Below are 25288 nucleotides of genomic sequence, written 5' to 3' on the forward strand. Positions count from 1 at the left end.
TAATCAGATTTGTGCCCTGAACAGGCCAGGCAGGCTGCTGTGGGGACCGGCCTGTGGCAGGAGGTGACTGGGGGCGCAGTCACGGGGACAGAGAGAGGCGAGCGAGCCAGAGAGGCCCTCGGGAGGTGAATGTGCGGGATCCGGTGGCGTTGGAGAGGCTGAGCTGCAGGGAGACCCGAGCTCCGCCCGCTCGAGCTTGTGATGTAGCTCCTCCACCTGAGACGTCCAGCGGCCGTGCCAAGGTGGCAACCAGACCCTTGGACGTGGAGCTCAGAGGAGAGAAACAGGAACCCCCAGCCAGGGGTGGTCATGGAGCCTAGAAACGTAGGCAGGCAGCTGGAGGAGAGATCACGTTTAGCCGTTGGCCAAGGACCAAATGCCAGGAGGGGCCCATAATAGCAGCCACGCTGAGGAGAAAAGTGAAGTGAGCGGGGGCGGGGAGGGCTGGCCAGAAGCCTCAGGTGCCCAGGAAGTCAGTTAAGAGGCAGCTGGGAAGCGGCCACGGGGCCCTGGGGGCCGGGTCGTGTCGAGGGGGGCAGAGGAGAGGCTGGAGCAGGTTCAAGAGGGAACGGGAGGCAGGGAACAGCCGGCAAGTGTGGGAAACCGTCTCGGGCAGAGATGTCACCGGGCACCCCAGCCAACCTCGGGGAGGTGCCGGCAGTCGAGCTCTCTTTAAGTTACTTTATTCGAGAAGGTGGGGAGGACAGACGGGGGGCTGAGCTGAGCCCTGAGTCCCTGAACCTCCCAGCTCAGCCCCCACAGCAGGACAGGACCAAAGTAAGGGGGTGGGGACTCCAGCCCCACCCAGGCGAGGTCACGGGGACAGCCAGGACCTGGGCATACCGATGGCCTGTCCCCTGGGCTGTCCCCCAGGAGGGCGGTGGCCAGAGCACGTGGGGCCCGGCCTGCGGACCACCCGGGATGGGGCTATTTGGGGGTGCTGCTGCCCTTCTTGGGAGTGGTGGGCTTCTTGCTCTGCCAGAGGTGCCCCTGGATGGTGAAGGCATCCACACTCATGGACATGGTCTTGGCGGGGATCTGGGTGAAGCGCTTTCGGTCCGAGTTGTACTTGTAGATGCCCTCCACCATGGCGGGCGTCACCGTCCGGGGGCCGTAGCCTGTCAGCCGCGACAGCTCCTCCGTCTCCCCGGACAGCGTGTACAGGGCCCGGAACTGGCAGCTTGAGTCGCGGAAGAGGATCAGGAAGTGGTTGGCCTTGCTCTTCTCGATCTCCTGGGTGGGGGGTGGAAGCAGTTAGCCAGGCCAGCAGGGCCCCTGCAACCCGCCCGCCACCAGTCCCCCAGCCCCGGCCCGGGCCCACCTCAATAATGCGGTTCTTCTGCGGCTCGTTCACCTTGCCCGCCAGGCAGCAGTGTGACAGGGCGTTGTGGATGATGAACTTGTTGGACTTGGCGCTCGGCTCCTTGTACAGCCGCGGGCCTAGGGGGCGGGGCGGTCAGCAGGGACGACTGGGGGCGCCGGTGGGGCCCGGTGCTCACCCCCCGAAGTCCCACCTACCCGTGTACTCGGGCACTGAGGCCGGGGAGGAGGCGTTGCTGCCGTTTTCCCACTCACGTTCTCGGCTGCCAGGCAGGCGGCTTGGGGACATGAGGCTGGATGGAGATGGAGCCCTGCGGGGGGAGGGGTGGGGTGGGGTGCGGTCAGCAGTGGACGAAGCCTCCCAATCAGTGTGCGGTGGGACCTGGGAAGGGCGAGCCCAGGACACAGCCGAGCAGGCAGGACGCATCCACTGACAGCATCTGGGCTCTCAAGTCCACGCAGGGCCCTCTTCCGGCCCCGGACACGTTGAACACGGGAACAGAGAGGCACGACCTCGGGTCCTGTCTCTCAGGTGTGCAGCCTTGCATCTTTGGTGGCAGATGCACACCCTCGTGCCACCTCACCCTCCTAAGGCGCGCTCTCTCCCTCTCTCCCTCTCTCTCCGTCTCTCTCTCTCTCCCCCTCTCCCTATCTCCTTCCTCTCTCCCTCCCTCCCTCCCTCCTCTCTGAGAGGCCACCTGGAACACAAACGCTTGCCGGCCCAGGCTAACTCACCGAGACGTGGGCCTCTTCACGCCGAGGTTATTGGGGGCCTCGTTGGCCACGGTGGACAGAGACAGGGTGGACTGGGAGTAGACTTTGCTGAGCCGAGAGCCTGGGAGCAGAGGGTGTCGGGTCAGACCCCACCCGAAGTCCCCTTACCTCCACATATGCCCAGGGGACCTTAGTTGGCTGGCTGGGGAGGGAATGTGCCGTCAGTCCTGTCCAAGACCCTCGCCCTGTGCAGCCTCGCTGGACAATGACCTCCCCACCTCACCCCACCACGCCAGGCTGTGGGAAGTGGCCCGTCACCTGTTAAGCTGTGGAGAGAACCCCAGGCCAGCTCTGCCCACGGCTCTTACCCAGCTGCAGCCCCACATCCTTGTGGAAGCCTTGACCCCTGTGAGCCCACGCTTCGGCCCTGCGGACGTACCGTGCACCGCCCGCCCCACATACCCACGGGGGCCTCACCCAGCAGGCCGCGGGCTGGGCTCCGCGCCAGGGCCGAGTCATCACAGCAACCAGAGCGTGGCCGGGGGGCCCTCCGACCTCCCCGGCCTGGCCCCCCGCTCCCCGTCGCCCGGGGCCGCAGCACCTTGTCGAGGTCATCCATCAGCTTCAGCTGGGCCCGGCGTTCATACTCGAGCCGCGTGAAGTCCCCCCGCCGGGGGCCCACCTCTTCCTCGGCTGGGGCCCGGGCGGCAGGGGCTGCGGTTGAGGCAGGGGCCGCAGTAGTTGTGGGGGCCAGCGGCCCGGGGGCTGCTTCCTCCTGGGCCAGCCTGCAGGTTGAGGGGATCGAAGCCATCAGGTTGTGGGGACGCCAGTGGCAGGAGGCTCCCCAGGCTGGGCCCAGCCTCACCTCGCAGCCTCCTCCCGCCGCTGCTCCTTCTCGGCCTCCTGCCATTGTTTCCGCCGCCGTGCGTCCTCTACCCGCCGCTGCTGACGCTCCAGCAGGCTGGCCCTCTTCTGGGCCATCTCGTCCTCGTGCTTGTCTTCATCCTGGGGGCAGGCACCAAGTGTAGCTGGCTGTCCCTCCCCTGGTTCGGCTGGAGTCTGATCTTGTGTCGACCCAGCCGCTCGCCTGTCCTTGAGTGTTTGTAATTGGTCTGAAGGCACTTGGTGGGCACCTGCTGTGCGCACAGCCCCATGCTGGGTTCTGGGCACACCAAGCGCTTAACCCAGCGAGGAAGGCAATCAGGTATCACACAAACACTGGTGGACACCAGCAGAGGCTGCTGTCAGTCTACACTGTGGGGAGGGACCTATCCTGGCCTGGGGACACCGAGAGGGGCCTCCCGGAGGAAGCAGCCTCGAATGATGATGAGGACTGAACTGGGTGGGGGTGAGTGGTGAGGAGAGCATTCTGGGCAGCGCAAATAGCAAGTGCAAAGGCCCTGAGGCCAGAACAAGCCTAGCAGGTGTGGAACAGCAGGGAGGCCAGTGTGGCTGGGATGCAGAGCTGGGGAGGATGCCATAGGATGAGGTCGGGGGTGAGCAGAGCCTGCGGCAATGGGAAAGACTTTTATTCTAAGAGCAAAGAGGACCTACAGAAGGGTTTTAAATAAGGGGGTGACAAGGTCCAATTTACATTTTAAATAAATTTTGCTGACTGCTCAGTTGAAAATGGCCAGGGATTGGTGTATGGTGAGGGGTGGGCAGTGGAGACCAATCAGGACGTGACTGCAGGTGTCCAGGTAAGAGGTGGTGGCCCAGGCTGGGGATGCCAACAGGAAGAAGAGTGATTGGATATGGAAGAGTTCAGGAAGGGAAGCCAGTAGGGGATGAAGGAGGGAGCAGGAGGGAGGGGATACCATAGAGGACCCTAGCCCCATCCGTCTAATACTCCTGTCCATCTGTCCGTCACCCACCCATCCATCCATCCACCCAGCCCTGTCCAACTGTCTACTACCTGCTCTCCCTCTGTCTATCCACCCACCCCATCTATGTGTCCATCTGGACATACACACCTTGTCTGTCTGCCAGCTGCCACCTGGCTAACCACCCATCCACCTCTGTTCCCCCCCAGCTCCGTTTGTCCATCCATTGGGAAAGCCCTATCCATGCGATCAACTGTCTACCCATCCGCCTGTCTACCCACCCGCCCACCCATCCCTGACCATCCATCCATCTACCCACCTGGCCCCTCCCCCACCTGCTCAGGTAACTCTAACCTTATAGAAGAATCCCAGCCCGGTCCGGGGCTCTCCCTCTGAAGATGCCTCATCTTCTAAGGAATCCTCAGCACCAGGGGGGCTCCCATCTCCCTCATCCTCAACCATGGGCTCTTCCAGGCTGCTCAGCGGGATCTCGACGAGGCCAGGCCGGGCCGCGGGCTCCTCGGGAGGCGGCCTCTCCGCCAGAAGGATAGAGGAGCGCGTCTGCATGGGCACCTGGCTCGGCGAGAACTTGCGCAGGTGGGGGAGGCTGTCCACATCGTGGGGAGGCGTGAGCACCCTCGTCAGGGGCGCTAGCCGCAGCTCCGCCGGCCGCGCGTGCTTCGGGCTCCGGGGTGTGGGGCTGGGGCCAGGCCCGGGGCTGCGCCGGGCAGCTGGAGCGCGCCGGGCGGGGCTGGGGGACGCGGCTTTGGGGCCCGTCGTGGGACCAGGGATGACCCACGCTGCGGGAGGCGGGGCAGGCCCGGAGGGCTCTGGCGGGGCCAGGAGCCGCTGCTGCTGGTCCGTGAGCCTCTGCATGTCCCGTTGCAGCGAGTTCAGCGCTGCACTCAGCTTGCTGACCGCCCGGTTATAGTCCCCCAGCCCTTCGGGGGGCACCGGGCCCAGTTCCGGCGAGAAGGTCACTGCCTTCGGCCGTGGCGATGGCTCACCCTGGCCCTCGCCTGCCGGCCGCTCCCCACCAGGGGCCAGGCCTGCCTCCACCTCTGCTTCCCCGCCGGCCTCCCGCGGCTGCACCTGCAGGAATGCGCTCTTGCCCAGTCGCTGGCGGTGCTTGGCAAAGATGGCCTCGATACGTCGCTTCTGAGCCTCTATGGCCCGGCGTTTCTCCTCTAGTCGGGCTCCAAGCTCACTCATCTCTGAGCTCAGGGCCTCTGGTGCCACTGGGGTGGCTGCCGGGGACCCTGCCTCAGCCTCGGCCTTCACCAGCTGCTTCTTGCGTTCAGCAAAGCTGGTCATCTTCACTTCAGAGTTGTTGGCCACTGGGGACGAAGCCGCCGCCTTCGGGGAGCCCTCAGACAGGGCTGGCGGTTTCGATACCTCCCCCGCTGGGCAGGGACACGGTTTTGAGAGGCCCTCGGGGAGGGGCGAGTAGGTGGGTGCTTTGGTGGGCCCGTCGGGCAGTGGTTTTGAGGCCCCCTCGGGTGGGTAGGGGGAAGCCAGTGGCAGTTTGGAGGACCCCTCGGGAGAGTGGAGGTAGAAGCTGCCGTCGGCAGCCCCATCCGGGAGCAGCCGGGGCTCGGCACTGTGGATGATCTGCAGGGCCTCCTCGATGGTAGGCAGGTCGCCAGTCTCCGGGGCTGGTTGGGTGGGGGTCCGGGCTGGCACAGAGCGCGGGGGACCCAGGCTGTCTGAGCTGACGGAGCGGAGTAGGACGGGGTCTCCCATGACAACATCCACATCGCTGTCCAGGCCAAAGGGAGTGCTGAACGACACGGCCTGGGAAAGGGGACGGCTGGGCGGCCGGAGGGAGGGGTCAGCCCCTGGGACAAGCCTGTGCCCCACCCGCTCCACTGCCCGGGCCCTTGCGATGCGCTCACCTGAGCTGACGGTTCCAGGCTTTGCCGAGGGCCTCCACGTGGGACATGGACGGGGAGGACTTCAGTGAGCCTGGGGAGGGGCAGTGAGTGGTCACTCAGTGCTCACTCTGGGGGCCACTGGGGACCCTCCACGGGTTGTCAGTGGGTGAGTCACTGATGGGTCATTATGTGGATGGTGGGTGGTGTCACTACGGGGTCCTGTTGAGCCACTGGGGAGGTCACTGGGGGGACAATGAGTGTCACCAAGGAGTCACTCGGGTGCCAGAGGGACCCAATGGAGGGATCTAGAGGGACAACATGAGGTCAGCTGGGGTGGTCTTTGGATGGGGGCCTCCAGTGAGAAGCCATCTCCCTGCCCTCACCTGTGGATCCTCGGAGTGGGGACTGGGGGCCGCCGGGTGACAGGAGTGGATGGCGGAAGTTGAAGACAGGAGAACTGCCAAGAGATGCGCATCAGCCAAGGGGCCCCCTCTCCCCCTCCCTCGCCCCTCCCGGGAGTAGAGACCAGATCATCTCCCTTCCCCGTCCCCGCAGGAGGAGGAGCCCACTGTGGCTGTGTAGTCTCAACCCAACAGGGGAGTGGTACCTGCTGCCGCTGTTGTTCTGAGATGGGGAGGCCTCCGTGGCCCTGTGGGAGGCGGCTGCAGCACAGAGCGCAGGGTCAGGCAGGGCTTGGCCTCCCCCGCCCCCATGCCCCCCGGACCCAGGGCCTCACCGTGACCATCAGGCAGATCCTTGACCTGCACGAAGTCGGGTTTCAGCACCTCAAAGCACATGAACAACTCCGCTAGCAGCACCATCAGGTTGATCTGGAGGTGGAAAGCAGGGTCAGCCAACCAGGCGCACGGCCCCCGACACCCCCCCTCTGCCCACAAGGCCCCGAGATGGCCTTACCTTGAGGGGCGGTGGGACATAAAGCAGGTCCTCGAGAGAGAGCGGGCAGCCCCGAGGAAGGCGGGAGGCGCAGAAATCCTGCACCAGCTGAAGGTTGTACAGGCTGTCCGCCACAGACATGGGGTCCTTGAGGCACACCTCTGTAAGGACAGGATGCCTGCGTCCCCAGCTCTAAGGGAAGGAGGATGGGGCCCCGGGGAAGCGGGGGCCCAGCAGCCAACATGCACGGAGGACCTCTGACGAGCCAGGCTAGGCCCCCTTCACAAGGTGTGTACCGTGACAGGCTGTTCCTCAGGCCTTTGCATCTGCTGTTCCCACCCCCTGGAGTGCTAGTCCCCCAAGAACTCAACTCAGAAAGCTTATCCTGACTACCCAGTGCCCTTCAGAGCACCTAGCATCTGGAACATTCCTCTCGATGAACTTATTGTCTTTCTCTCCCAACTAGGATGTGAGCCGCCTGAGGTCAGGAACGTGTCTGTATTGTTCTGGCTGGATCTCTGGCACCTAAAACAGGATCTGGCAGTTTGTACTCTATCAGTATTTGCTGCAGGAGTGAATTGTATAAAGCGCAGAGAGGTTTAGACACTTGTGCAAGGTCACGCAGCTCATTACGGGAAGAGAGAGGTTCAAACCCAGGTCTGCCAATTCTGGGAGCTGCACTTATAATCGCTGCACTACTCTGGGGACAGACGCCAATGCCTGGGTGCCAGGCTTGCAAGGATGGGGTCTGGCTCACTCACCCTCGAGTCGCAAGAGCTGGGGACAATAGCAGTGGATCGTGGCGGCCAGCGCAGCCCCACTTGCCAGGTCCTGGAGGCTGGTCACGGTCGGAAAGCAGGGGGCACGTCGGGCCACGGCGCGGTCCTTGCGATATCGGATCTGTGGGTGGGAGCTGGGTCAGGTCAGAGGTCAAGCTGGCCCCCTCCGAGGTCAGCAGTCATGCAGGCTGGGCGGGGAGGCCTGGGGTTTCCGCCACGAGGGGGCGTGAAGCCGGGGGTCCCAGAGCCAGAGTGGTGGGGGGGCCAGCCTGGAGCAGGGGAAGGGCAGCAGCAAGAGGCAGAGGAGGTGTCTGCGAGCAGCCAGGCCAGCAGCGGGGGCTGGGGACAGGGACTCCTGGGACCCTGGGGTGGGGGATACGTTACCATGGGGGGTTTGCTCCCCGACTCCTTCAAACAGAAGGCAATTGCGTGCTGGGGGGAGAGGAGCAGCTGTGAGCGGGGCGGGAGGGGTGCTGACTTGCTGGGCCCCCAAGCACACCTCTGGCGGGGGAGGAGACAGCCCTGACCCCTGTCCTGAGCCCTGGCCATCCAGCTCCCTGACTGCGCCCTGGCCGGCTTTGGGGACCCCAGCTCCTCCCAGCCAGGAGGGACCCCACAAAGCAGCCACTCATGCAGGCAATCCTCTCCCCCCAACAAAAGACCCAGGTCCCAGCTGGGGGAGGGGATGCAGAGGAAGCAGGAAGGCAGGAGAGGAACCCCCAACCCAGGCCCTAGTGTTGGGGGAAGGAGACCCTGAAGTGAGCAAAGGCAGGGACTTCAGCCCAAAACCTCCCCCCGCCACCTGTAGTGGTCACTTTCCCCTTGTACTTCAGGGAGGGACACCCCACTGCCCCCAAAACTGAGACCAGGGAGCTGTCCTTAGGGAAGCTGGAGTCTCAGGAAGGTTCTTCTACCCTCTTTGGGTTTGAGGATCTTTCTCTTGGCTAGAGGGGTCTTCTCCATGTGCCCTGCCTGTTGGGGTCAGGATCCATGTGTCTATGGGCTGGGGTCCTCCCTCTCCCCACCTTGGCTCAAGTGGACAAGCCTCTTGATTACTGGGAGGTGAGTCATGTACCGGGGAGAAGTCTGTCCTTTCAGGAACAGCAGAGATTCCCCCCTTCCCTTGGTTCCCAAAGGGTTTCTCTCTGTCCCCCCAGGGCTGGGGTCCTACTTCCTTTGCTCATATCTGGGGAGAGACAGGAGAGGGAGCAGGACAGGCAGGCAGAAACAGACACACAGACAGCGACAAGCAGGGCAGGCAGACGGGGCAGAGAGACAGCCCCACTTACAGGAACCAGCTTCCAGTACCAGCGTGTGGGACACTGATGCCAGAGAGGCAGAGAGGAGAGTGGCAGGGGCGGCAGAGGGGAGAGGGCAGAGAGAGAGAGAGTCACCTCCAGCCCCCCCAGTGCAGGAATGGCCTCGAGGCACAGCTCCAACCTGCCCACCCAGCCCTCGAGGGGCCGCCCTTCCTTCCTCCCTTCCATCCATCGCCCCAGGCTCACCGAAGCCTGCGCTGGGGCCACCCCATCGGCAGGGGCCACGGGAGATGCTCTCTGGGCAGCTTCCTGCTCCGTCTTCTCCTGCAGCCGCCGGATGGTCTGGGGAGCAGGGAGAGGTCAGTGCTCCAGTCACTGGGTGATCCTGGCCCCCGCCAGCCCACCTTAGCCCAAGTCCCACCTACCGTGTCCACCCAGAAAAGAAGCTTGTGCTCCAAGCTGGCCAGGGCCAAGGGACCAGGCAGTGTCTTTGTCCACTCAAAGGCGAAGGCAACCATGAGGGCATCAATGACAGCTAGGTGGGCTCCCTATGGAGGCAAGAGCTGAAGGGTGAGACCAGAGCGCCTCCCAGGGAGAAGAAAGAGGAAGAACCTGGAGGTGGGAGGGGCTCGAAGTGGGAGGGGCTTGGGAGGCAGTCCAAGCTTTGAGGTCACAAACTAGGCCTTAGGGATCTGGTGGGCCGGGTAGGCAAGTCCTCAGGAGCCAGAGTTAGCGCCTTTTGGGAGGCGCCAGGCTTGGTAGGAGGAGCCTGGCCTGGTGGGAGCAGCCATGAGGGGAGGAGCCAGGTCTGGTGGGCGGGACCTAACGAGGTAGGGGCGTGGCCTACCATGAGGATAGGCTGGTGCCTCAGGTCGGCCTCCTGCACCGGGCGCTCGGGCAGCGCGGGCACCATGCCCTTCCGCGCCAGCAGGGCCAGTAGCGCAGAGGGGTTGGGGGGCGTCTCGAGCTGCGGCAGCGCCTGGCGCCAGGCCCGGCAGTAGAGCTCAGCCGAGAGCAGCAGCCGCGTCACCGGGGGCTTCACGTGCTCCTGCGCATACTGGTCGGTGTAGAAGGGCTCCCACAGCTCCGAGGGCACATGCTCTGCCGGGGCGAGGAGGGGGGAGTGGATCACGGCGGGTCAGGGCCACCGGACATAACCCCTCCGCATACATACAATTACATGGACCCAATTAAAGAGGGGGGGTCGTTGCGGGTCTGGACCAGGGAGGATGGCACCGGGACGGGAAAATAGGGCACCTGGGCTGAGACACGAGGCGCAGGTGTGGGGGGGTTTGCCAGAGGAAGGGGTGACGGTGTTCCAGGTAGGGGGTCTGCATACAAAGGCGAGGAGGTGGGAGAGAGCACGTGCCAGGGGAGATGGCGGGCTCTTGGACCCGGAGGAGAGGGGGCGGAGGCCAGATGGGCGGGGTCTTGTAGCCACCCCTCTCGCCCTCACCTAAGGACTGCAGGACAATGTGACTTAATCGATCTCCCTGGGTGCCCTACACCACCCCACCGGACTCGCTTTGCCTTAAGACAACCCTAGGAAGAAGCAGCCAGGGCACACGTGGTAACTCCGCTTTACAGATGAGGAAACCTAGGCACCAAGAAGGCCACACAGCTCTGGACTGGGATTCAAACCCAGGCCTTAAGCAGGGGGTGGGATGAGCTGTGGAGTGGGGGGCTGGCTGGCAGGGCATGCAATGGGGGAGGGGGACAGACTGCAAACACTTTGTGGGGGGGTGAATGGCCTGAACTTGGTGACTGAAGGGGAGGAGGGGAGAGGCACCCAGGGCCCCATTGGGAGTGAGGGGGAAGAGAGACAGAGGGAGGCGGAAGGCAAGAGAAAGAGGGTGGTGGCTGAGATGGGGGTACAGGAGGGGCTGGAGCTTAGAGGCAGCCACAAAAACCCTGAAAGAGAGAGGCAGGGTAGGAAGAGGCTTGAGGAAGCCGCATGTGGAGGGAGGAGGGGTGGCAGAGCCCCAACCAAGTGGGACCCAAGGGTGGGGAGGAGAAAGATCAGAATAAGCCGCCAGGAAGATCTGGGAGGTAGACAGGAGGCAACCGAGGCCAACGCGGTTGGATGTGCCCTTATGGGTCTTCCAGGGAGGCCCCAACTCATCCCAATTAGAGCTGCTGCTTTGTATACTGGGCTTCTGCGTGTTTGAAAGGATGGGAGGGGGCAGGATTCTATTGCTTAAAAACATTTGAACGTGTCGTACCAGGCCTTCCTCAGGTGCCTGAATTCACAGCGATGCTCTCCAGAGGCCCCTACCCTCACCTACAAGGACCCAGGCACCCTGGCTTTCAGCCCCTCCCTGCCCCCCACACTCTTTCCCCACCCCCTAAACTCACACTTGACCTTCCTACTTAATACCCAAACCCTGTGTAGAGTTGGGCCATCTCTCTGCCCCTTGAACGAAGAGTTCTCCAGACCTAGAGATTATCATATTATGTGAAGTCAGTCAAGGACAAATATCATATGATATCACTTATATGTGGAATCTAAAAGAAATGATACAAATGAACTTATTTACAAAACAGAAATAGACCCACAGACATAGAAAACAAACTTAGGGTTACCAAAAATGATGGGCGGGGGAGATAAATTAGGAGTTTGGGTTAACATATACACACTACCATATATAAAACAGGTAAACAACAAGGACCTACTGTATAGCACAGGGAACTATACTCATTATCTTGTAATAACCTATACTGGAAAAGAATCTGAAAAAGAATATATATATGTATAACTGAATCACTTTGCTGTACCCTTGAAACTAACACATTGTAAATTAACTACACTTCAATTAAAAAAAAAAAAAAAGAGTTCTCCAGGTTTTCTTTCCTTCCAGCCTTCCCCTGTCCCAACCTCCCTGATCTGCCCTTGCCCTCCTAGCTCCTGGCCTCCCCAAGGCCAGCAGTGGCCTTCCAACGCCCACTATCTTGCCTGGGCTCTCTGCCGACTACCTCCTTCTTCGGGAAAACTTCCTCCCCCTGGCATCTTTTTCTCTCTCTCCCACCACTCAAGCCAGGCCACCTCCTGACATGCCTCTTTGATGCTGGGCTCCCAACCGCTCTGTCTGAGCAGCCCTGTCAACGGACTTCCCCCGCTACTATGATGGCTTTCATGGCCATCTGAGCACTGCCACCTGCTGCAGCCCAGGCAGCGCCCATCATGCTCAGCGTCTTACTCCAAACGTGCTCCCTCTCTCTGTCCCCATCACAGTGAGAGATCACCATCTCTCCTTCTCTCTCCCCGCTCAACATCCAATCAGTCATCTGGTTTCAGCTCCTGGCATCCCCTGAAGCCAAACCCTCCTCCCGCTCTCTCCAGCGCCCGGTTGCTTCCTGCTCCCATCAGCAAAATTAAAGTTTCTTTCCTGCAGGGCTTGTCAGGGCCTTGAAGATGACAACTTGAGCTAGAGCTACCGATAGCTAATGTTTATCATGTCCTTACTTTACACCAGTCTGTCTCCACCTCGGCACCATTGGCATTTGGGGCTGGATGATTTTGTGTTTAGTGGGGCTGAGGCGTGGGGAACTGGGGCAGGGGGTGCTGTGCTGTGCATTGTTAAGATGTTTAGCAGAATCCCTGGTCTTGCCTCACTGGATGCCAAGAGCACTGTCCTCTCAAGTAGCAACAGCCAGAAATGTCTGCAGACACTGCCAAATGTCCCTTAAGTGACAAACTCATCTTTGGTTGAGAACTACCGCTCTATACTATATATAAAGTGTTCTATTGAGCATTTACTGTAGAGCAGTCCTGTCTGATAGGAATAGAATGTGAGCCACACAGGAAGTTTAAAATTTCCTAGTCGCTACATTAAAAAAGTAGCGGGGCTTCCCTGGTGGCGCGGTGGTTGAGAGTCCGCCTGACCATGCAGGGGACACGGGTTCGTGCCCCGGTCCGGGAAGATCCCACATGCCACGAAGCGGCTGGGCCCGTGAGCCGTGGCCGCTGGGCCTGCGCGTCCGGAGCCTGTGCTCCGCAACGGGAGAGGCCAAAGCAGTGAGAGGCCCGCGTACCGCAAAAAAAAAAAAAAAAAAAAAAAAGTAGCAACAAGTAACATTAACTTAGTAATATATTTCACCCAATATATATATCCACAATATTATCACGTCAACACGTCATCAATATAAAAACATTATTAACGAGATATTTCACTTTTTTTTTTTTTTTTTTTTTGGTACGAAGTCTTCCAAAGCCACTGTGTATTTTACATTTACAGCACAATTCAGACCGGCCACACGCTGCTCGTGGCTACCACCCTGGACAGCACAGCTAAAGCGCAGCTAGCCCTTGGACCACCATCGCCTCCTCGTGTGCATTTGCTCATTGCATTATTCCGAGACTTATTTTTATCTGTTGTACAGATAAGAAAACCGAGGCCCAGAGAGCTAAGATGACTTGGCCAAGATCACAGAGCTAGTAAAGGGCAGAGCCAATGGGACCCTAGTTCCCTAAGCATCACCTGGAGGTTCTGGCGGCCTAAGGGACTGCATGTGGTGTTTCCCAAACTTGCATAAAGATGCCACCCTTCCTTATCTCTGAGCTTGAGTTCTGTGGAGCCCACTAGCCTGCATTCCTGCCCAGCCTCTTCACGCTGGTACCCTGGGGCCATCAGAACTACCCCTTCCCCCAGCCGTTATTCCCCCGGGGCAACTGCATATCTGATCTCATCTGGTCAGTCCCCAAACACCTTCCATGGCTCCCCAGGGCCCTCAGATTCCCCATCCATGGCCTGAGAGGCCCTCATCACTTGCACCAGACTCCCTCATCTCCCTGGCCACTCCTGGCCACCACTGGGACCTGTACAGTCTTCTCGGAGAACTCGCTGTTGGTCTCCTCCCCCTGGCAAACTCCTACACATCCTTCAAGGTTCAAATGCCCCCTCCTCTTGGGAGCCTTCCTTTCTCCTCCCCTCCCTGGAAGATTCCAGGGATTTCCTCCCCCAGCCTGCTCGCTGGAAGGCCCGCAGCACGCCTCGACATTAACTGGACTTCACTCTACACTCTTCACTCTATCACTCTAAGCGGCAATGATCTGGTTTCAAGTCTCATCCCCCTCTCTCCATCCTGAGCACCCAGCACTGGCCTGGCACCCAACAGGCATCAGTAAAGAGCCCCAGAGTTCATGAACCAAGCAGGGCTCTGCTCCCCACTTCCCGTTCAGAGCCTGGGGTCCCACCTTCCTCAGTCCCCCTCTGTTTAGAGAACGTGGGTGGGGGGCAGATTCAACGCGACCTTCGGGGAGGATGTCACACAACACAGGGGAGCTGGGTCAGTGAGAACAGAACCGGGTGAGTCAGGGCGTCCCCCAGGGACCTGACTTTTCTTTCTGGGAAATGGAACAGTAATTTCTCTGCTGTCCCTGGCCAGATGATGAATAATATTATCATTAATAAAAATACCACTGGTCACGGTAGCAGGAATAGCAACATCCACTTAGTGTGTACTGTGCGCCAGAAACAGAATAATCCAGTGGTCAGTCTCTCTCACCTTGTGAAAGGAGGAACTGGGACCCCAGTCACCCCAGCACTGCCCTGGCACTTAGTGGGTGCCCCGCAGACATTTGTGAAATGGATAACAAAGTGAACAAATGCCTTCTTTTATAGAGGACTAAACAGAAGCTTAGAGAATTGGGTTAATTCGTTCACATTCTGGTGGACTGTGGGACTCAAAGCCAGTTCTGATTCCCAAAGTTGAGTCCTCTGTGGCCTCACAACCTGGGATGCGAGGGGCTGGGGCAGACCTGGGTCTCTCCCCGCCAACCATCCCCCCACCCCCCACGCCCTTTCTCAAGCAGATCCCTGTGGGTGGTGAGCCCCAGAGTGGGCCCTGCTTGGGAGGGTGCAGAGAAAGAGACTGGGAGAAAGACAGGCTCAGGCGGAACCAGGAGACTGGACAGCTGTCACCAAGACCCACACCCAGAACAGGTTGATCTGGGAAGGCCACTGAAGGTATGATGGGCTGTGCTCAGCTGGTGCCAAGACCAGTGGGCAGGACCAGTGGGAGGGCAGGGCGTCCCCCCAGAAGGCCCAGACCTTAATTAACTCGTCTTCCCCACGGCCAGGCCCTGACTCTCAGCTCTGGCATGGGGCCATTACTGAGCCTTCCCTGGGCCGCAAATCCTAGGGACCCATTCGCATCCTCCCCGGTGGGGTGGCCTGAGTTCTTCACACACGTGAACCGGGGGGAGGAAGTGGGAGAAGCCCTGCACCTGGGCCCCCACCCCCGGCGATCTTGGATAAGCCATTTCCCTTCTGCTGGGCTCGGCCTCCTCCTAAGCAAAATGGGGCAATAAGTCACAGCTGCCAGCCGCCGGCCGGGGCCGTGGAGGCGAAAGAGGGGCTTCCCGCTCCCCTCACCGCCCGCAGAGCAGGCAGGGCCGGGTGTCGTCCGGACTGGACGGGGGCGGGGGTCCTCGCGGGCGCACGATGTGAGTGTGTAAAGTGGGGGAGGGCAGCCAGGCGAGGCCCGCAGTAGGAGACAACACTCGGCCCGCAGACCCTGCCCGGGTCACCTGGGGGCCGGGACGCCCGGGTCCCGGCGCGGAGCTGGGCCGCCGGCCCCACCCCCACCGCGCTCCCGCAGCCGGCCGGGCAAAGTCCACCGCCTGGGCCGAGCAGGAAGCCCAGAGGCCCGGCGCGCAGGGGCCCGGGCCCGGGGACCCCCGGCGACCGGCGCTATTGTTCCCACGGCCCCGGCCTCCCCGGCGCGGCGCCCCGCCCCCCGCACCTGCCGAGCCCTCTCCCCCGGCCTGGTACCTGCGCCCCCGAACGCGGCCCGCAGCACCCACGCCAGGCTGGCCGCCGCCTTGGCCCGCGAGAAATCGTACTGGTCCAGCGATTTGATCTCGGGTACAAGGAAGGTCCTCCGCAGCGGCCCGGGCCCGGGGGGCGCCGCCTCCACCATGGCGGCGCCGGGGCTGCGGGCACCGGCTCCGCGCTCGCTCGCTCGGGCTGAGCTGGGCTGGGCTGCGCCGCGCTAGCACCCGGGCCGGGCCCGCCGTCACCACCACCGTCACCGCCGCGGCCGCAGGCGAGCCAGGTGCGGCCGCTCGCGCTCGCGACGCTGCGTCGGCCCCGCCCCGGGGCGGAGCCCAGGTGCGCCCCGCCCCCGGGCCTGGCCCCCGACCCTGTCCCCTCGCCTCTCCCGGCCCCTCGCCGCCGCAGGGTGGGGCGGGCCCAGACTGCGGTGGTGGCGGGGGAGGCTGCGGAGGAGTGTGTGTGTGCGCGCGCGCCTGTGTGCGCGCGCGCGCCGGGGAGGACGAGGGACCCTCTGCTTGCGGGTGCGTGTGCCTGCCCAAGTGTGTTTCCTTAGCTGTGAGCGTGAGCTTGTCATTCCCGGCCTGGAGGCAGCGCGCGCGTGTGTGCACCTGTTTCTCATTGTGTCTTGTGAGCGTCCAAGAACGTGTGTCTCTATTCGTATCAGTGTGTGGATCTCTGGATGTGTTTGGGTGGTGAAAGGAGGGTGTTGAGTGTGTTTGAGGGTGTCTGCGTGTCCGTATCTGTGCGAATGTGACAACGTGCGAGTTTGTGTGTCCTTGTTTTTCATGTGTGTTGTGTGTACAAGGATCTGTGCTGTGTAGGTGTTGGTGTCCTGAGGATTCAGGAGTGTGTGTGTATTTGTGTTTTGTCAGTGCATTTGTGAGTTTGCCTATTTGTGAGCATCTAAATGTACTCTTTTGTGTCAGGGTGTGATGAATGTCAGTGAAGGAGTATGTGCGACAAATGGGAGAGTGTGTGTAATTATGCAGGAGTGTGACTGCTTGTATATGTGAGTGTGGTTGAATGGCTGTTACTGGGTATATTTGCAAATGTCTGTGTGTGCATTTGTGGTATCAACAGAATTTTTGGGGGGCCGGGCTCCAATTGTGTGTAAATGAGGGTGATGTATTTGTATCTAAATGCATTTGTATATGAGTTTATGAGTATGATTGTGTGCACACGGGTGTGTGTATGGGGGTAGCAATTGTGGAATGTGTTTTGCTCATATATGTGTATTTACATGTGAGTGTATTTGTGGATGACTGTGTTTGGGTATATGGTGTGAGCTAAGGTGGTATGACAGGGTGTGTAAACAGTGGAAGTGGGTATAATTGTGGAAGAATGTCCATTTCTGGATGCATTTATGAGAGTGCAAGTGTGCCTATTTCTCTAGGAACTGCATATTTGTGTGAGCAAATCTATGTGTGGTATGAGCTTGATTGTGTACGTCAGTATGAGGGGTATGTGTGTGAGAGAGAATATATTTGTGTGTGTGTGAACGCAGATATTTGTGTACATGATGCAACTGTGTGGATGTTACCTGGTATACTTGTAAATGTCTGAGCCTCTATTTGTGGATATTCAATATTTGCTTGTGTGTTCCATGGTGTTTTTTTGTCAAGATATCTACTGTGTGCCTCTTAACTGTGTGTAATTGTGAATGCACAAGTGTTTGTGAGTGTAGGTCTTTGTGTATGTCCCGATGTGTATACCTGAGTGTAGTTTCATGTGTATAATAAGTGTACGTATGTGTTTGGGTTTATATGTTATCTGTTTATTTGTTGACATGTATCGCTGAGTGTATTTTGTGTATTTGTGTGTGTGAAGCTGGTGTTTACATCTGTGTGGATTTGTGAATATTTGCACGGATCTGTGAGTGTGAGTTTGACGAGGTGCACATGTATGAGTGTGTGTATCTGGTTTCTGAATGTAAACTGAGTATCTGAATGTATCTCTTTATGTGTAAGTGCATTTATGGGTGCCTGGTTGTGAACATATGGCTGTAGTGTGTGAGTAGGTGTACATGTGTAAGGAGTTGTGTTTTGAATGGCTTTGTGGGTGTGTAAGGGTATTTGTGTGCATCTAGATGCACTTGTTTGTCATATATAAGTGAGACCAGGTGGGTGAATTTTTACACCTACGGCGGGGGTTTCAATCTATACACACACACACAAAACAGTGTTTTCTTGACTGTATAAAATTCTATGAGATGAGGGCTTCCCTGGTGGCGCAGTGGTTAAGAATCTGCCTGCCAATGCAGGGCACACGGGTTCGAGCCCTGGTCCAGGAAGATCCCACATGCCATGAAGCAATCAAGCCTGCGAGCCACAACTACTGAATCCCACGCGCCTAGAGCCCGTGCTCTGCAACAAGAGAAGCCACCGCAAGCCACAACTAGAGAAAGCCCATGCGCAGCAACGAAGACCCAACGCAGCCAAAAATAAATAAATAATTTAAGAAAGAAAGTAAATGAAAAAAAATTTTTTTTTATGAGATGAGAAATCACTACAGCAAGTCAGGCTCCTGAGTGCCTCCCCCGCCACCCATGGTGGTCCCTGAGCCCCAGCCTTTGTAGAAATCCCCCATCCCCTTAACATGCATTGCACAGGCGTGTTTGAGGCGTGGGTGTCATGGTGCGGGGCAGTGGGTGGGTGTGCCTGAAGGAGGGGAGCTGGGGCGTGGGCCCTCCTGTCTGGATGTGCCTGTGCAGGAGCAGGTGTGGGCGCACACACCACGGGGCCAGTGTAGATGTGTTTGAGCGCACGTGTGGGATGTGCGTTGTGCGTGTGCCCTGGCCCGTGTCCCAGCACCCCCCGCGAAAGACCTGGAAAGTCCTTTTCGCACTGGGCTTCTGTGTCCCCATCTGCGGCTCTGTCGGGGGATCTGGGGCTCAGGGCATGGGGAGGCGACCTGGCGGGGAAGGGCATGACTTCGTGCCCATCCCCTCCTGGGAGCGTGGCGTGTCCTGCCGGCGCACACGTGTGTTTGCTTTCCCTGGGGAGATTCTCGTGACCTTTGTGGACCCCAAGGGCAAACATGGGTGAAGACGGTGCCTGCCGCTTGCTGGCACACTCTGCTGGGGGACGCGCTGTGAGCACGCAGGCAAAGGTTTTCCTGCCTTGGGAGGCGCCCTGCAGGCCCTCAGGCGTCCTCGGAGGCGAGAGCCATTGGGGCTTCCGGCGGCGTCAGAGCAGGAGCCGGGGGCCTCCTGGAGCCCAGCCCCACACCGGCAGGACTGGAATGCCTTGCTAGGCTGGACCGCCCCACCCATGCCTGCTGGAATCGACGTCCCACCTCTTCCCAGGGGCCTGTTCCTGGGGCCCAGGCTGCTCCGGACACACTGGCTCCCCTGTGTGCACCGGGTGGCCCCCTCCCCGCCGTCCCCTTTCGTCCTCCTGGCATCTTTGCTTCCAGCCTCCTTGCTCACCCGGGGCCTGGCTCTCAAGCCTCCTAACTCATTCGATGGGCCCTGGTTTTATTAAGCTGGGGGTGGGGATGACTTAGAGGCTTTATAGGTCAAGTGTTCAGGACTAGGTTTAGGGAACTGTATGAACCCCAAAAAAGTCACCTGCAAAATTCTGCACATGTGTGCACTTCACGGATCATGCTAACAGGTAACAATTTTCGAGAGTATTATATGCCCAGCACAATCTCATCTAATCCTCACCACCCCCCAGCATAGTGAGTACTATACCCATTTTATAGACAGAAGAACTGAAGCCAAGAGCCCGGAAGTCACATGGCAAGGAGAATGGAAGGAGGCTTTGAGCCCAAGTCACCTGGATCCAAGTTCCACCAGCTGAAACTTCCATCCCGAGGCTGGCACACCTTCTCTAAATATCTATGACCTTCAGATGGGGTTGGGTGAGGCCTGTAGTTGTGGGGATCTCAGAGCAGAGGAGGAGGGTTGGGGTCCCCTCTCTGTGCCTCTAGCCCAAAGCAAGCTGTGGTGATGGGATTCAGGTATGGCCACTGTTTCTGTCCTCCTCACCCTGACAGTGTCGCATGGTGGCCCTTCTGAAGGTTGGCCAGAGTAGAGGGAGATTATTATCAGACCCCCAGGGACCTCAGGGAAACATTTCCAAAATATTTCGAAATAATGTTTTTAAAAACCAAAACACTATTGTGCATGCCCAGGGGTGTCCCTGTCCTCATGACACTCCCATTTAGAGGCAATAAACAAATACATCAAAGAATCATTTCAGAAAGGGACAAACTATTGGGATCATAACAAAACAAAGTGAGTGTACTGGAGATAACCAGGGCGGGGCTGCTTTAGTTTGGAACAAGGAGGCTTCTTTGAGGAGAGGGAGATGGGCAGAGACAGGAATGATGACCTGGAACAGTTGGAGGGAGAGCATTCCAGGCAGAGAGAGCTGCCAGGGCAAAGGCTCTGGGGCAGGCACAAGCTTGGTGCTCGGATGGGTCATTGTAGCTGGGTTGAGTGAAGGATATAGAGGAAGATGCTGGAAGGTTTTGGAGTGCTTCTCAAATTCTTGCCAGTGCAGACCAATTTTTTTCCCCAATCCCTAAAATGCAATAAAAATGAATTTCAATAGGAAAATAAGATTGAAAAAGGCGTGCATGGGACTCCCCTGGTGGTCCAGTAATTAGGACTCCACGCTTCCACTCCAGAGGGCATGTGTTCAATCCCTGGTCGGGGAACTAAGATCCTGCAAGCGGCGCGGTGAGGCCAAATAAGAAAAAGACATGCATAGTGCCAGAAACCAAGGAACAGCTGACAAGGATCAAGGATGGGGATATATTGTGGGTCCACAAGAGCCAACTGAAAGAGTTACCGATGGCCAAAGCCAGAGCCATGTGAACAAAAAAATTAATACAGTATTGGATTATAACTCCAGGAATAAAATAAATGTCCATGAGTTTGCACTGATACAAAGAAATGATCGAATACATTAACAAATGAAGGACAGGTATGGAAGGTTTCCAGATAATTTATGGAGGTGCTTCACCCTGAGGGATGGTTAGAACTGCACACAGTGATTTCCTTCCAAAAGAAACAGTGAGTAAAGAGTGCGGGATGTGGGGGGAAGAATAACTTTTCAGTGGAGAAAACTGCCAAACACACTACATCACCTGGCTGGGTGATTAAGGTCAACACCAAAGTCATAATTAGGTTGAGAATATGTACTCTTGAGATGTTGTGATGAAAATGGCACTTTACCTCTGTGATCTTTCTCCCCCCAAACCCATAACCCTAGTCTAAACATGAGGGAAATATCAAAAAAAAATTCCAGTTGAGAGATATCCTCCTGTATACCTGACCATAACCCTCAAAACTCTCAAGGTCATCAAAGACAAGGGAAGCTCAAGAAACTGTTCCAGCCAAGAGAAACCTAAGGAGACGTGTCAACTAAATGTCACGTGCGATCCTGGACCAGAAAGAGGACATTCGGGGAAAATCGAAGGAATATGAATAACGTGTGAACTTTAGTTAATAATAATGTATTAATATTGGTTCACTAGTCCCAGACTAGTGTAAGATGTTACTAATAGGGGAAACTGTATGTGTGTGTGTTGGGGGAGAGACTATATGGAAACTGTACTATTTGCTCAATTTTTCTGTAAATTTAAATTTGTTCTAGAAAAGTCTATTAATTAAAAAAAGAATTTACATGGAAAAGAAATCTGAAAAAGAATATACATATATACACGCATGAAACTAACACAACATTGTAAATTAAATATACTTCAATTTAAAAAATGGTTAAAGGGGACTTCCCTGGAGGTCCAGTGGTTAAGACTTCACCTTCCAATGCAGGGGGTGAGGGTTTAATCCCTGGTCGGGAAGCTAAGATCCCACATGGCTCACGGCCAAAAAACCAAAACATAAAACAGAAGCAATATTGTAACAAAATTCAGTAAAGACTTGTAAAAAAAAATGGTCCACATAAAAAAAATCTTAAAAACATAAAAAATGGTTAAAAAAAGGAATTTATAAAACATGCAAATCACAAGCCCAATAGTCCATAAATGACGAGACCAAGTTACTAGAAAGTTTCTAAACGCTTATTATTTTCTGTACTCTCTTATCTGGATGGGTAATCAGCTGGATGGGACCAGCACTGGTCTATGGATTGATCTGAGTGGTTCTAGGACAGTGTTTCTCACCCTCGGCTCTATTGACATTTCGGGACAGATCATTCTTTGCTGTGGGAAGCTATGCTGTGCATTGTAGGATGTTTAGCAGCATCCCTGACCTCTACACACTAGATGCCAGTAGCAGCCACCCTCCAATTATGACAACCAGAAATGTCTGCAGACATTGTCAAATGTCCCCGGCAGCCTGAATTAATCACTCTCCCATTGAAAACCATGCAGGTGTGCAGGTGATGAGGTCAAATCTGGAAACTTAGTCCAGAAAGATGTAGGCATGTCTGCGAGACTCAAGGCTGCCTTTGAGGGGCTTGGGATCTCCAAAACAATCCTACCCATGCCAGGTGGACCACAGAAGCGTGCATGGCTTAGGAGGCCAATCCTAGGGTGTGGATTTGGGACTAGAGAGAAAGCAAGGATTCACAATGTATTTAAGAGAAAGAATTGGGGGAATTCCCTGGTGGTCCAGTGGTTAGGACTTGGTGCTTTCACTGCCGAGGGCCTGGGTTCAGTCCCTGGTCGGGAACTAAGATCCTGCATGCGGCCAGGCCAAAAAAAAAAAAGAGAGAGAGAATTGACAGGACTTGCTGATTGATTGGTGGCGGCGGGGGCGGGGGGGAATTTTGGAAGATGCCCAGATCTCTCTCTTTCACAACTGGGTAGACAGTGGAGTCATGGGCTGAGATGGGGACATGGGATGAGAGGCCGGGTTGGGTGAGGGAGGGGAGGATGATGAGTTTCATCTTGGACAGGTTGAGTTTCAGGTCCCAGGGGGATGTAAGGAAGGCAGAGTTCATAATCTTTTACAGATCACTATGGGTGATGCCCCCTGTGCTTCCACGAATGTAAAATAGTCTCAAAGGGATAATTTGGCCCGTTTTGTCCCTCACACAGCAGAGCTTTTTTTTTTTTTTTAATTTGGTTGCAACAGCCATGCTCCTTAGTTGCGGCATGCATGTAGGATCCAGTTTCCTGACCAGGGATCAAACCTGGTGCCCCCTGCGTTGGGAGCGTGGAGTCTTAACCACTCCACCACCAGGGAAGTCCCACAACAGGGTTTGAAAGTCACTAAAATGCTCTTCAGCAGGATAAATAAACTGTGGGACATTCAGACAATGGAATGTTATTTGGTGCTAAAAAGAAATGGCTATCAGGTCATGAAAGAGATGGAGGAACTTTGAAAAATGCACATGACTAAGTGAAAGAAGCCAATCTGAAAAGGCTGTATGATACAGACTGTATGATTCCAACTTGAGGACATTTTGGAAAAAAGCAAAGCTATGGAGACAGTAAAAGGATCAGTGGTTGCCAGGGGTTAGGGGGGGAAGGAGGGATGAATAGGCGGAGCACAGAGGATTTTTAGGGCAGTGAAAGCACCCTGTGTGATATTATAATGACAGATACATGTCATTATACATTTGTCCAAACCCATAGAATGTACAACACCAAGAGTGAACCCTAATGTCAACTATGGACTCTGGGTGATGTTGACGTGTTAGTGTAGGTTCGTCAGTCGTAGCAAATGTACCATCTGGAGGCCTATGTTGATAACGGGGAAGGCTGTGCATGGGAGTGGGAGGGGGTGTATGGGAATTCTGTATTTTATGCTCAATTTTGCTGTGAACTTAAACTGCTCTAAAAAATTAGTCTATAATAAACACATGCAATGGGACACATATATAAATACTAAATAAATATCCATAAATACATACTTGGACATTTAAAATATACCTAATGGGAAACATGCGGGGAGGGGAGGATAAATCAGGAGCTTGGGATCAACATACACACACTACTATATATAAAATAGATAACCGACAGGGAACTCTACTCAATATTCTGTAATAGGGAATTCCCTGGTGGTTCAGTGGTTACAATTCCGTGCTTCCAATGCAGCGGTTGCGGGTTTGATCCCTGGTTGGGGAACTAAGATTCCACATGCCCATGCAGTGCAGCCAAAAAAAAAAAAAAAATCTGTAATAACCTATACGGGGAAAGAATCTGAAAAAGAATGAATGTATGTATATGTATAATTGAATCACTATGTTGTAAACTGAAACTAACACAACATTGTAAATCAACTATACTCCAATAAAATTTTTAAAAATACCCAATAATACCCACATGATCACACTCATGAAGGCAAGTATCTGTACATGCACACACACACACACACACACACACTCATGCACATACTCGTTACTGATGTAGGTCAAGGGAAAGAGATTATCTCAAGTGTGCCTTCTGTCCCCTGCATGTCCTTGATGGGAAGAAATTTTCTATCCACTTCATTCCTTTCTCTTTCCCTCCTCTGGTAGGAGGAGGTCTGTGGGCAGACAGAAGGGAGGAAGTGACTTTGCAGGTTAGAAAAGCAAAGTCTAAGGTGATCGTAGGGGAAGGAGGAAGAGGGGGAGAGAGAAGGGGGCTCTGATTGCTCTTTGGACATTGGTGAAGCCTGTGGGGATTCGACACAAATGAAGGTTCTGTTATCATCCTCTGAATTCACTGCTGTGCTCACCCACCCTTTTCAACTCTAAGGGCACAGCTAAGGGACACACTGGAGAAAGCAAATCACACAAACTGTGGGGTCTTGTGATGGCCCCATCTGTATGATCCCATGGCGTGCGAGCTGCTCAAGAGTCATGGTCAGGGCTGGGGATACCCTGTGGAGTCAGAGAAATTGAAGCCCCAAAGAAACTGAGACACAGCCTGAGGACAAAGCAGGTGAGAGCTTCTGGAAGGTGAGAGGGATCCCCAGTGTTCAGGGCTGGCTTGGAGGGTCCAAGGGAGAAGGAGTGAGCAGTCACAAGGAGATACAAGGACATAGCAATCAATGGTGACCTTGGGGAAAGTGGTCTCAAGGGTATCTGTGTGAGGAGGCCCAAGGGAGGGAGTCAGATGAAGTGAGATGAGAGAGAGTGGAAACTTCACCTAAAATTCCGCAGCCACCATCCATGCCTATGCTCTGCTCTCCCCAAAGCTGTTCTCCCCCCCACAGTTCCATCCTTCCTCCTCCTAGCGTCCTCCCTTGTACTCCTTTTCCACTTCCTATCATTCCCCAAACTTAATCCCTGCAGCAGAACTGTAGACTATTAGAAACCGAAGAGGTGCAAACTTCTGTACCTCATGTAATGTACAACATGAGAAATGTAATTACCACTGCTGTATGTTACATATGAGAGTTATTAAGAGAATAAGTCCTGGGGCTTCCCTGGTGGCACAGTGGTTGAGAGTCCGCCTGCCGATGCAGGCGACACGGGTTCGTGCCCCGGTCCGGGAAGATCCCACATGCCGCGGAGCGGCTGGGCCCGTGAGCCACGGCCGCTGAGCCTGTGCGTCCGGAGCCTGTGCTCCGCAACGGGAGAGGCCATAGCAGTGAGAGGCCCGCGTACTGCAAAAAAAAAGGTGGGGGGGGAATATCACTATAGGCCCTTCAGACACTAAAAGGAAAATGAGGGGATTTTTATGAACAGATTTATGTTGATAAATTTGACAGTTTACATGGCATAAACAAATTCCTTGAAATGCAAAACTACCAAAGCTTACTTAAGAAGAAATAGATAGGGGAGATTGGTTCAAGATGGCGGAGTAGAAGGACATGCCCTCACTCCCTCTTGTGAGAACACCAGAATCACAACTAACTGCTGAACAATCATCGACAGGAAGACACTTGAACTCACCAAAAAAGATATGCCACATCCAAAGACAAAGCGGAAGCCACAATGAGACGGT

General features: G+C 56.2%; 1 protein-coding gene across 3 annotated transcripts; it reads right to left on the reverse strand.

Moving 5' to 3' along the window:
- Positions 1 to 654: 654 nt before the first annotated feature.
- On the reverse strand, positions 655 to 15709 carry CAMSAP3 (calmodulin regulated spectrin associated protein family member 3). Of its 3 annotated transcripts, none has more exons than XM_081230548.1 (18): positions 15437 to 15709; positions 9511 to 9764; positions 9089 to 9211; positions 8910 to 9005; positions 7789 to 7836; positions 7387 to 7525; positions 6647 to 6786; positions 6468 to 6561; positions 6339 to 6393; positions 6115 to 6188; positions 5753 to 5822; positions 4212 to 5616; positions 2900 to 3039; positions 2512 to 2819; positions 2056 to 2155; positions 1519 to 1631; positions 1322 to 1440; positions 655 to 1233 (listed from the first exon to the last, which is right to left on the reverse strand). In XM_081230548.1, the coding sequence occupies exons 1-18, from the start codon at positions 15582 to 15584 to the stop codon at positions 928 to 930; spliced, it is 3732 nt and encodes a 1243-aa protein (XP_081086674.1). In that variant the 5' UTR covers positions 15585 to 15709; the 3' UTR covers positions 655 to 927. The 3 variants fall into 3 exon arrangements, with proteins under 3 accessions (XP_081086674.1, XP_081086672.1, XP_081086673.1); XM_081230546.1 differs by having other exon boundaries at positions 4212 to 5667; XM_081230547.1 differs by lacking the exon at positions 7789 to 7836 and having other exon boundaries at positions 4212 to 5667.
- Between the last annotated feature and the right edge of the window lie 9579 nt (positions 15710 to 25288).

This window comes from Mesoplodon bidens, assembly GCF_964165515.1.
Source record: "Mesoplodon bidens genome assembly, chromosome: 4".
Taxonomy (NCBI): Eukaryota; Metazoa; Chordata; class Mammalia; order Artiodactyla; family Ziphiidae; genus Mesoplodon; species Mesoplodon bidens.

What these genes read in the sequence shown, in the direction of transcription:
- CAMSAP3 (XM_081230546.1), bottom strand. Translation starts at nt 15,584, where the DNA reads ATGGTGGAGGCGGCGCCCCCCGGGCCCGGGCCGCTGCGGAGGACCTTC. An exon ending in GGCCGCGTTCGGGGGCGCAG is followed by an intron (nt 9,765 to 15,436) that starts GTACCAGGCCGG and finishes TCGCCCCGGCAG; the next exon opens with AGCATGTGCCCTCGGAGCTG. An exon ending in TGGCCCCAGCGCAGGCTTCG is followed by an intron (nt 7,837 to 8,909) that starts GTGAGCCTGGGG and finishes CTCTCCCCCCAG; the next exon opens with CACGCAATTGCCTTCTGTTT.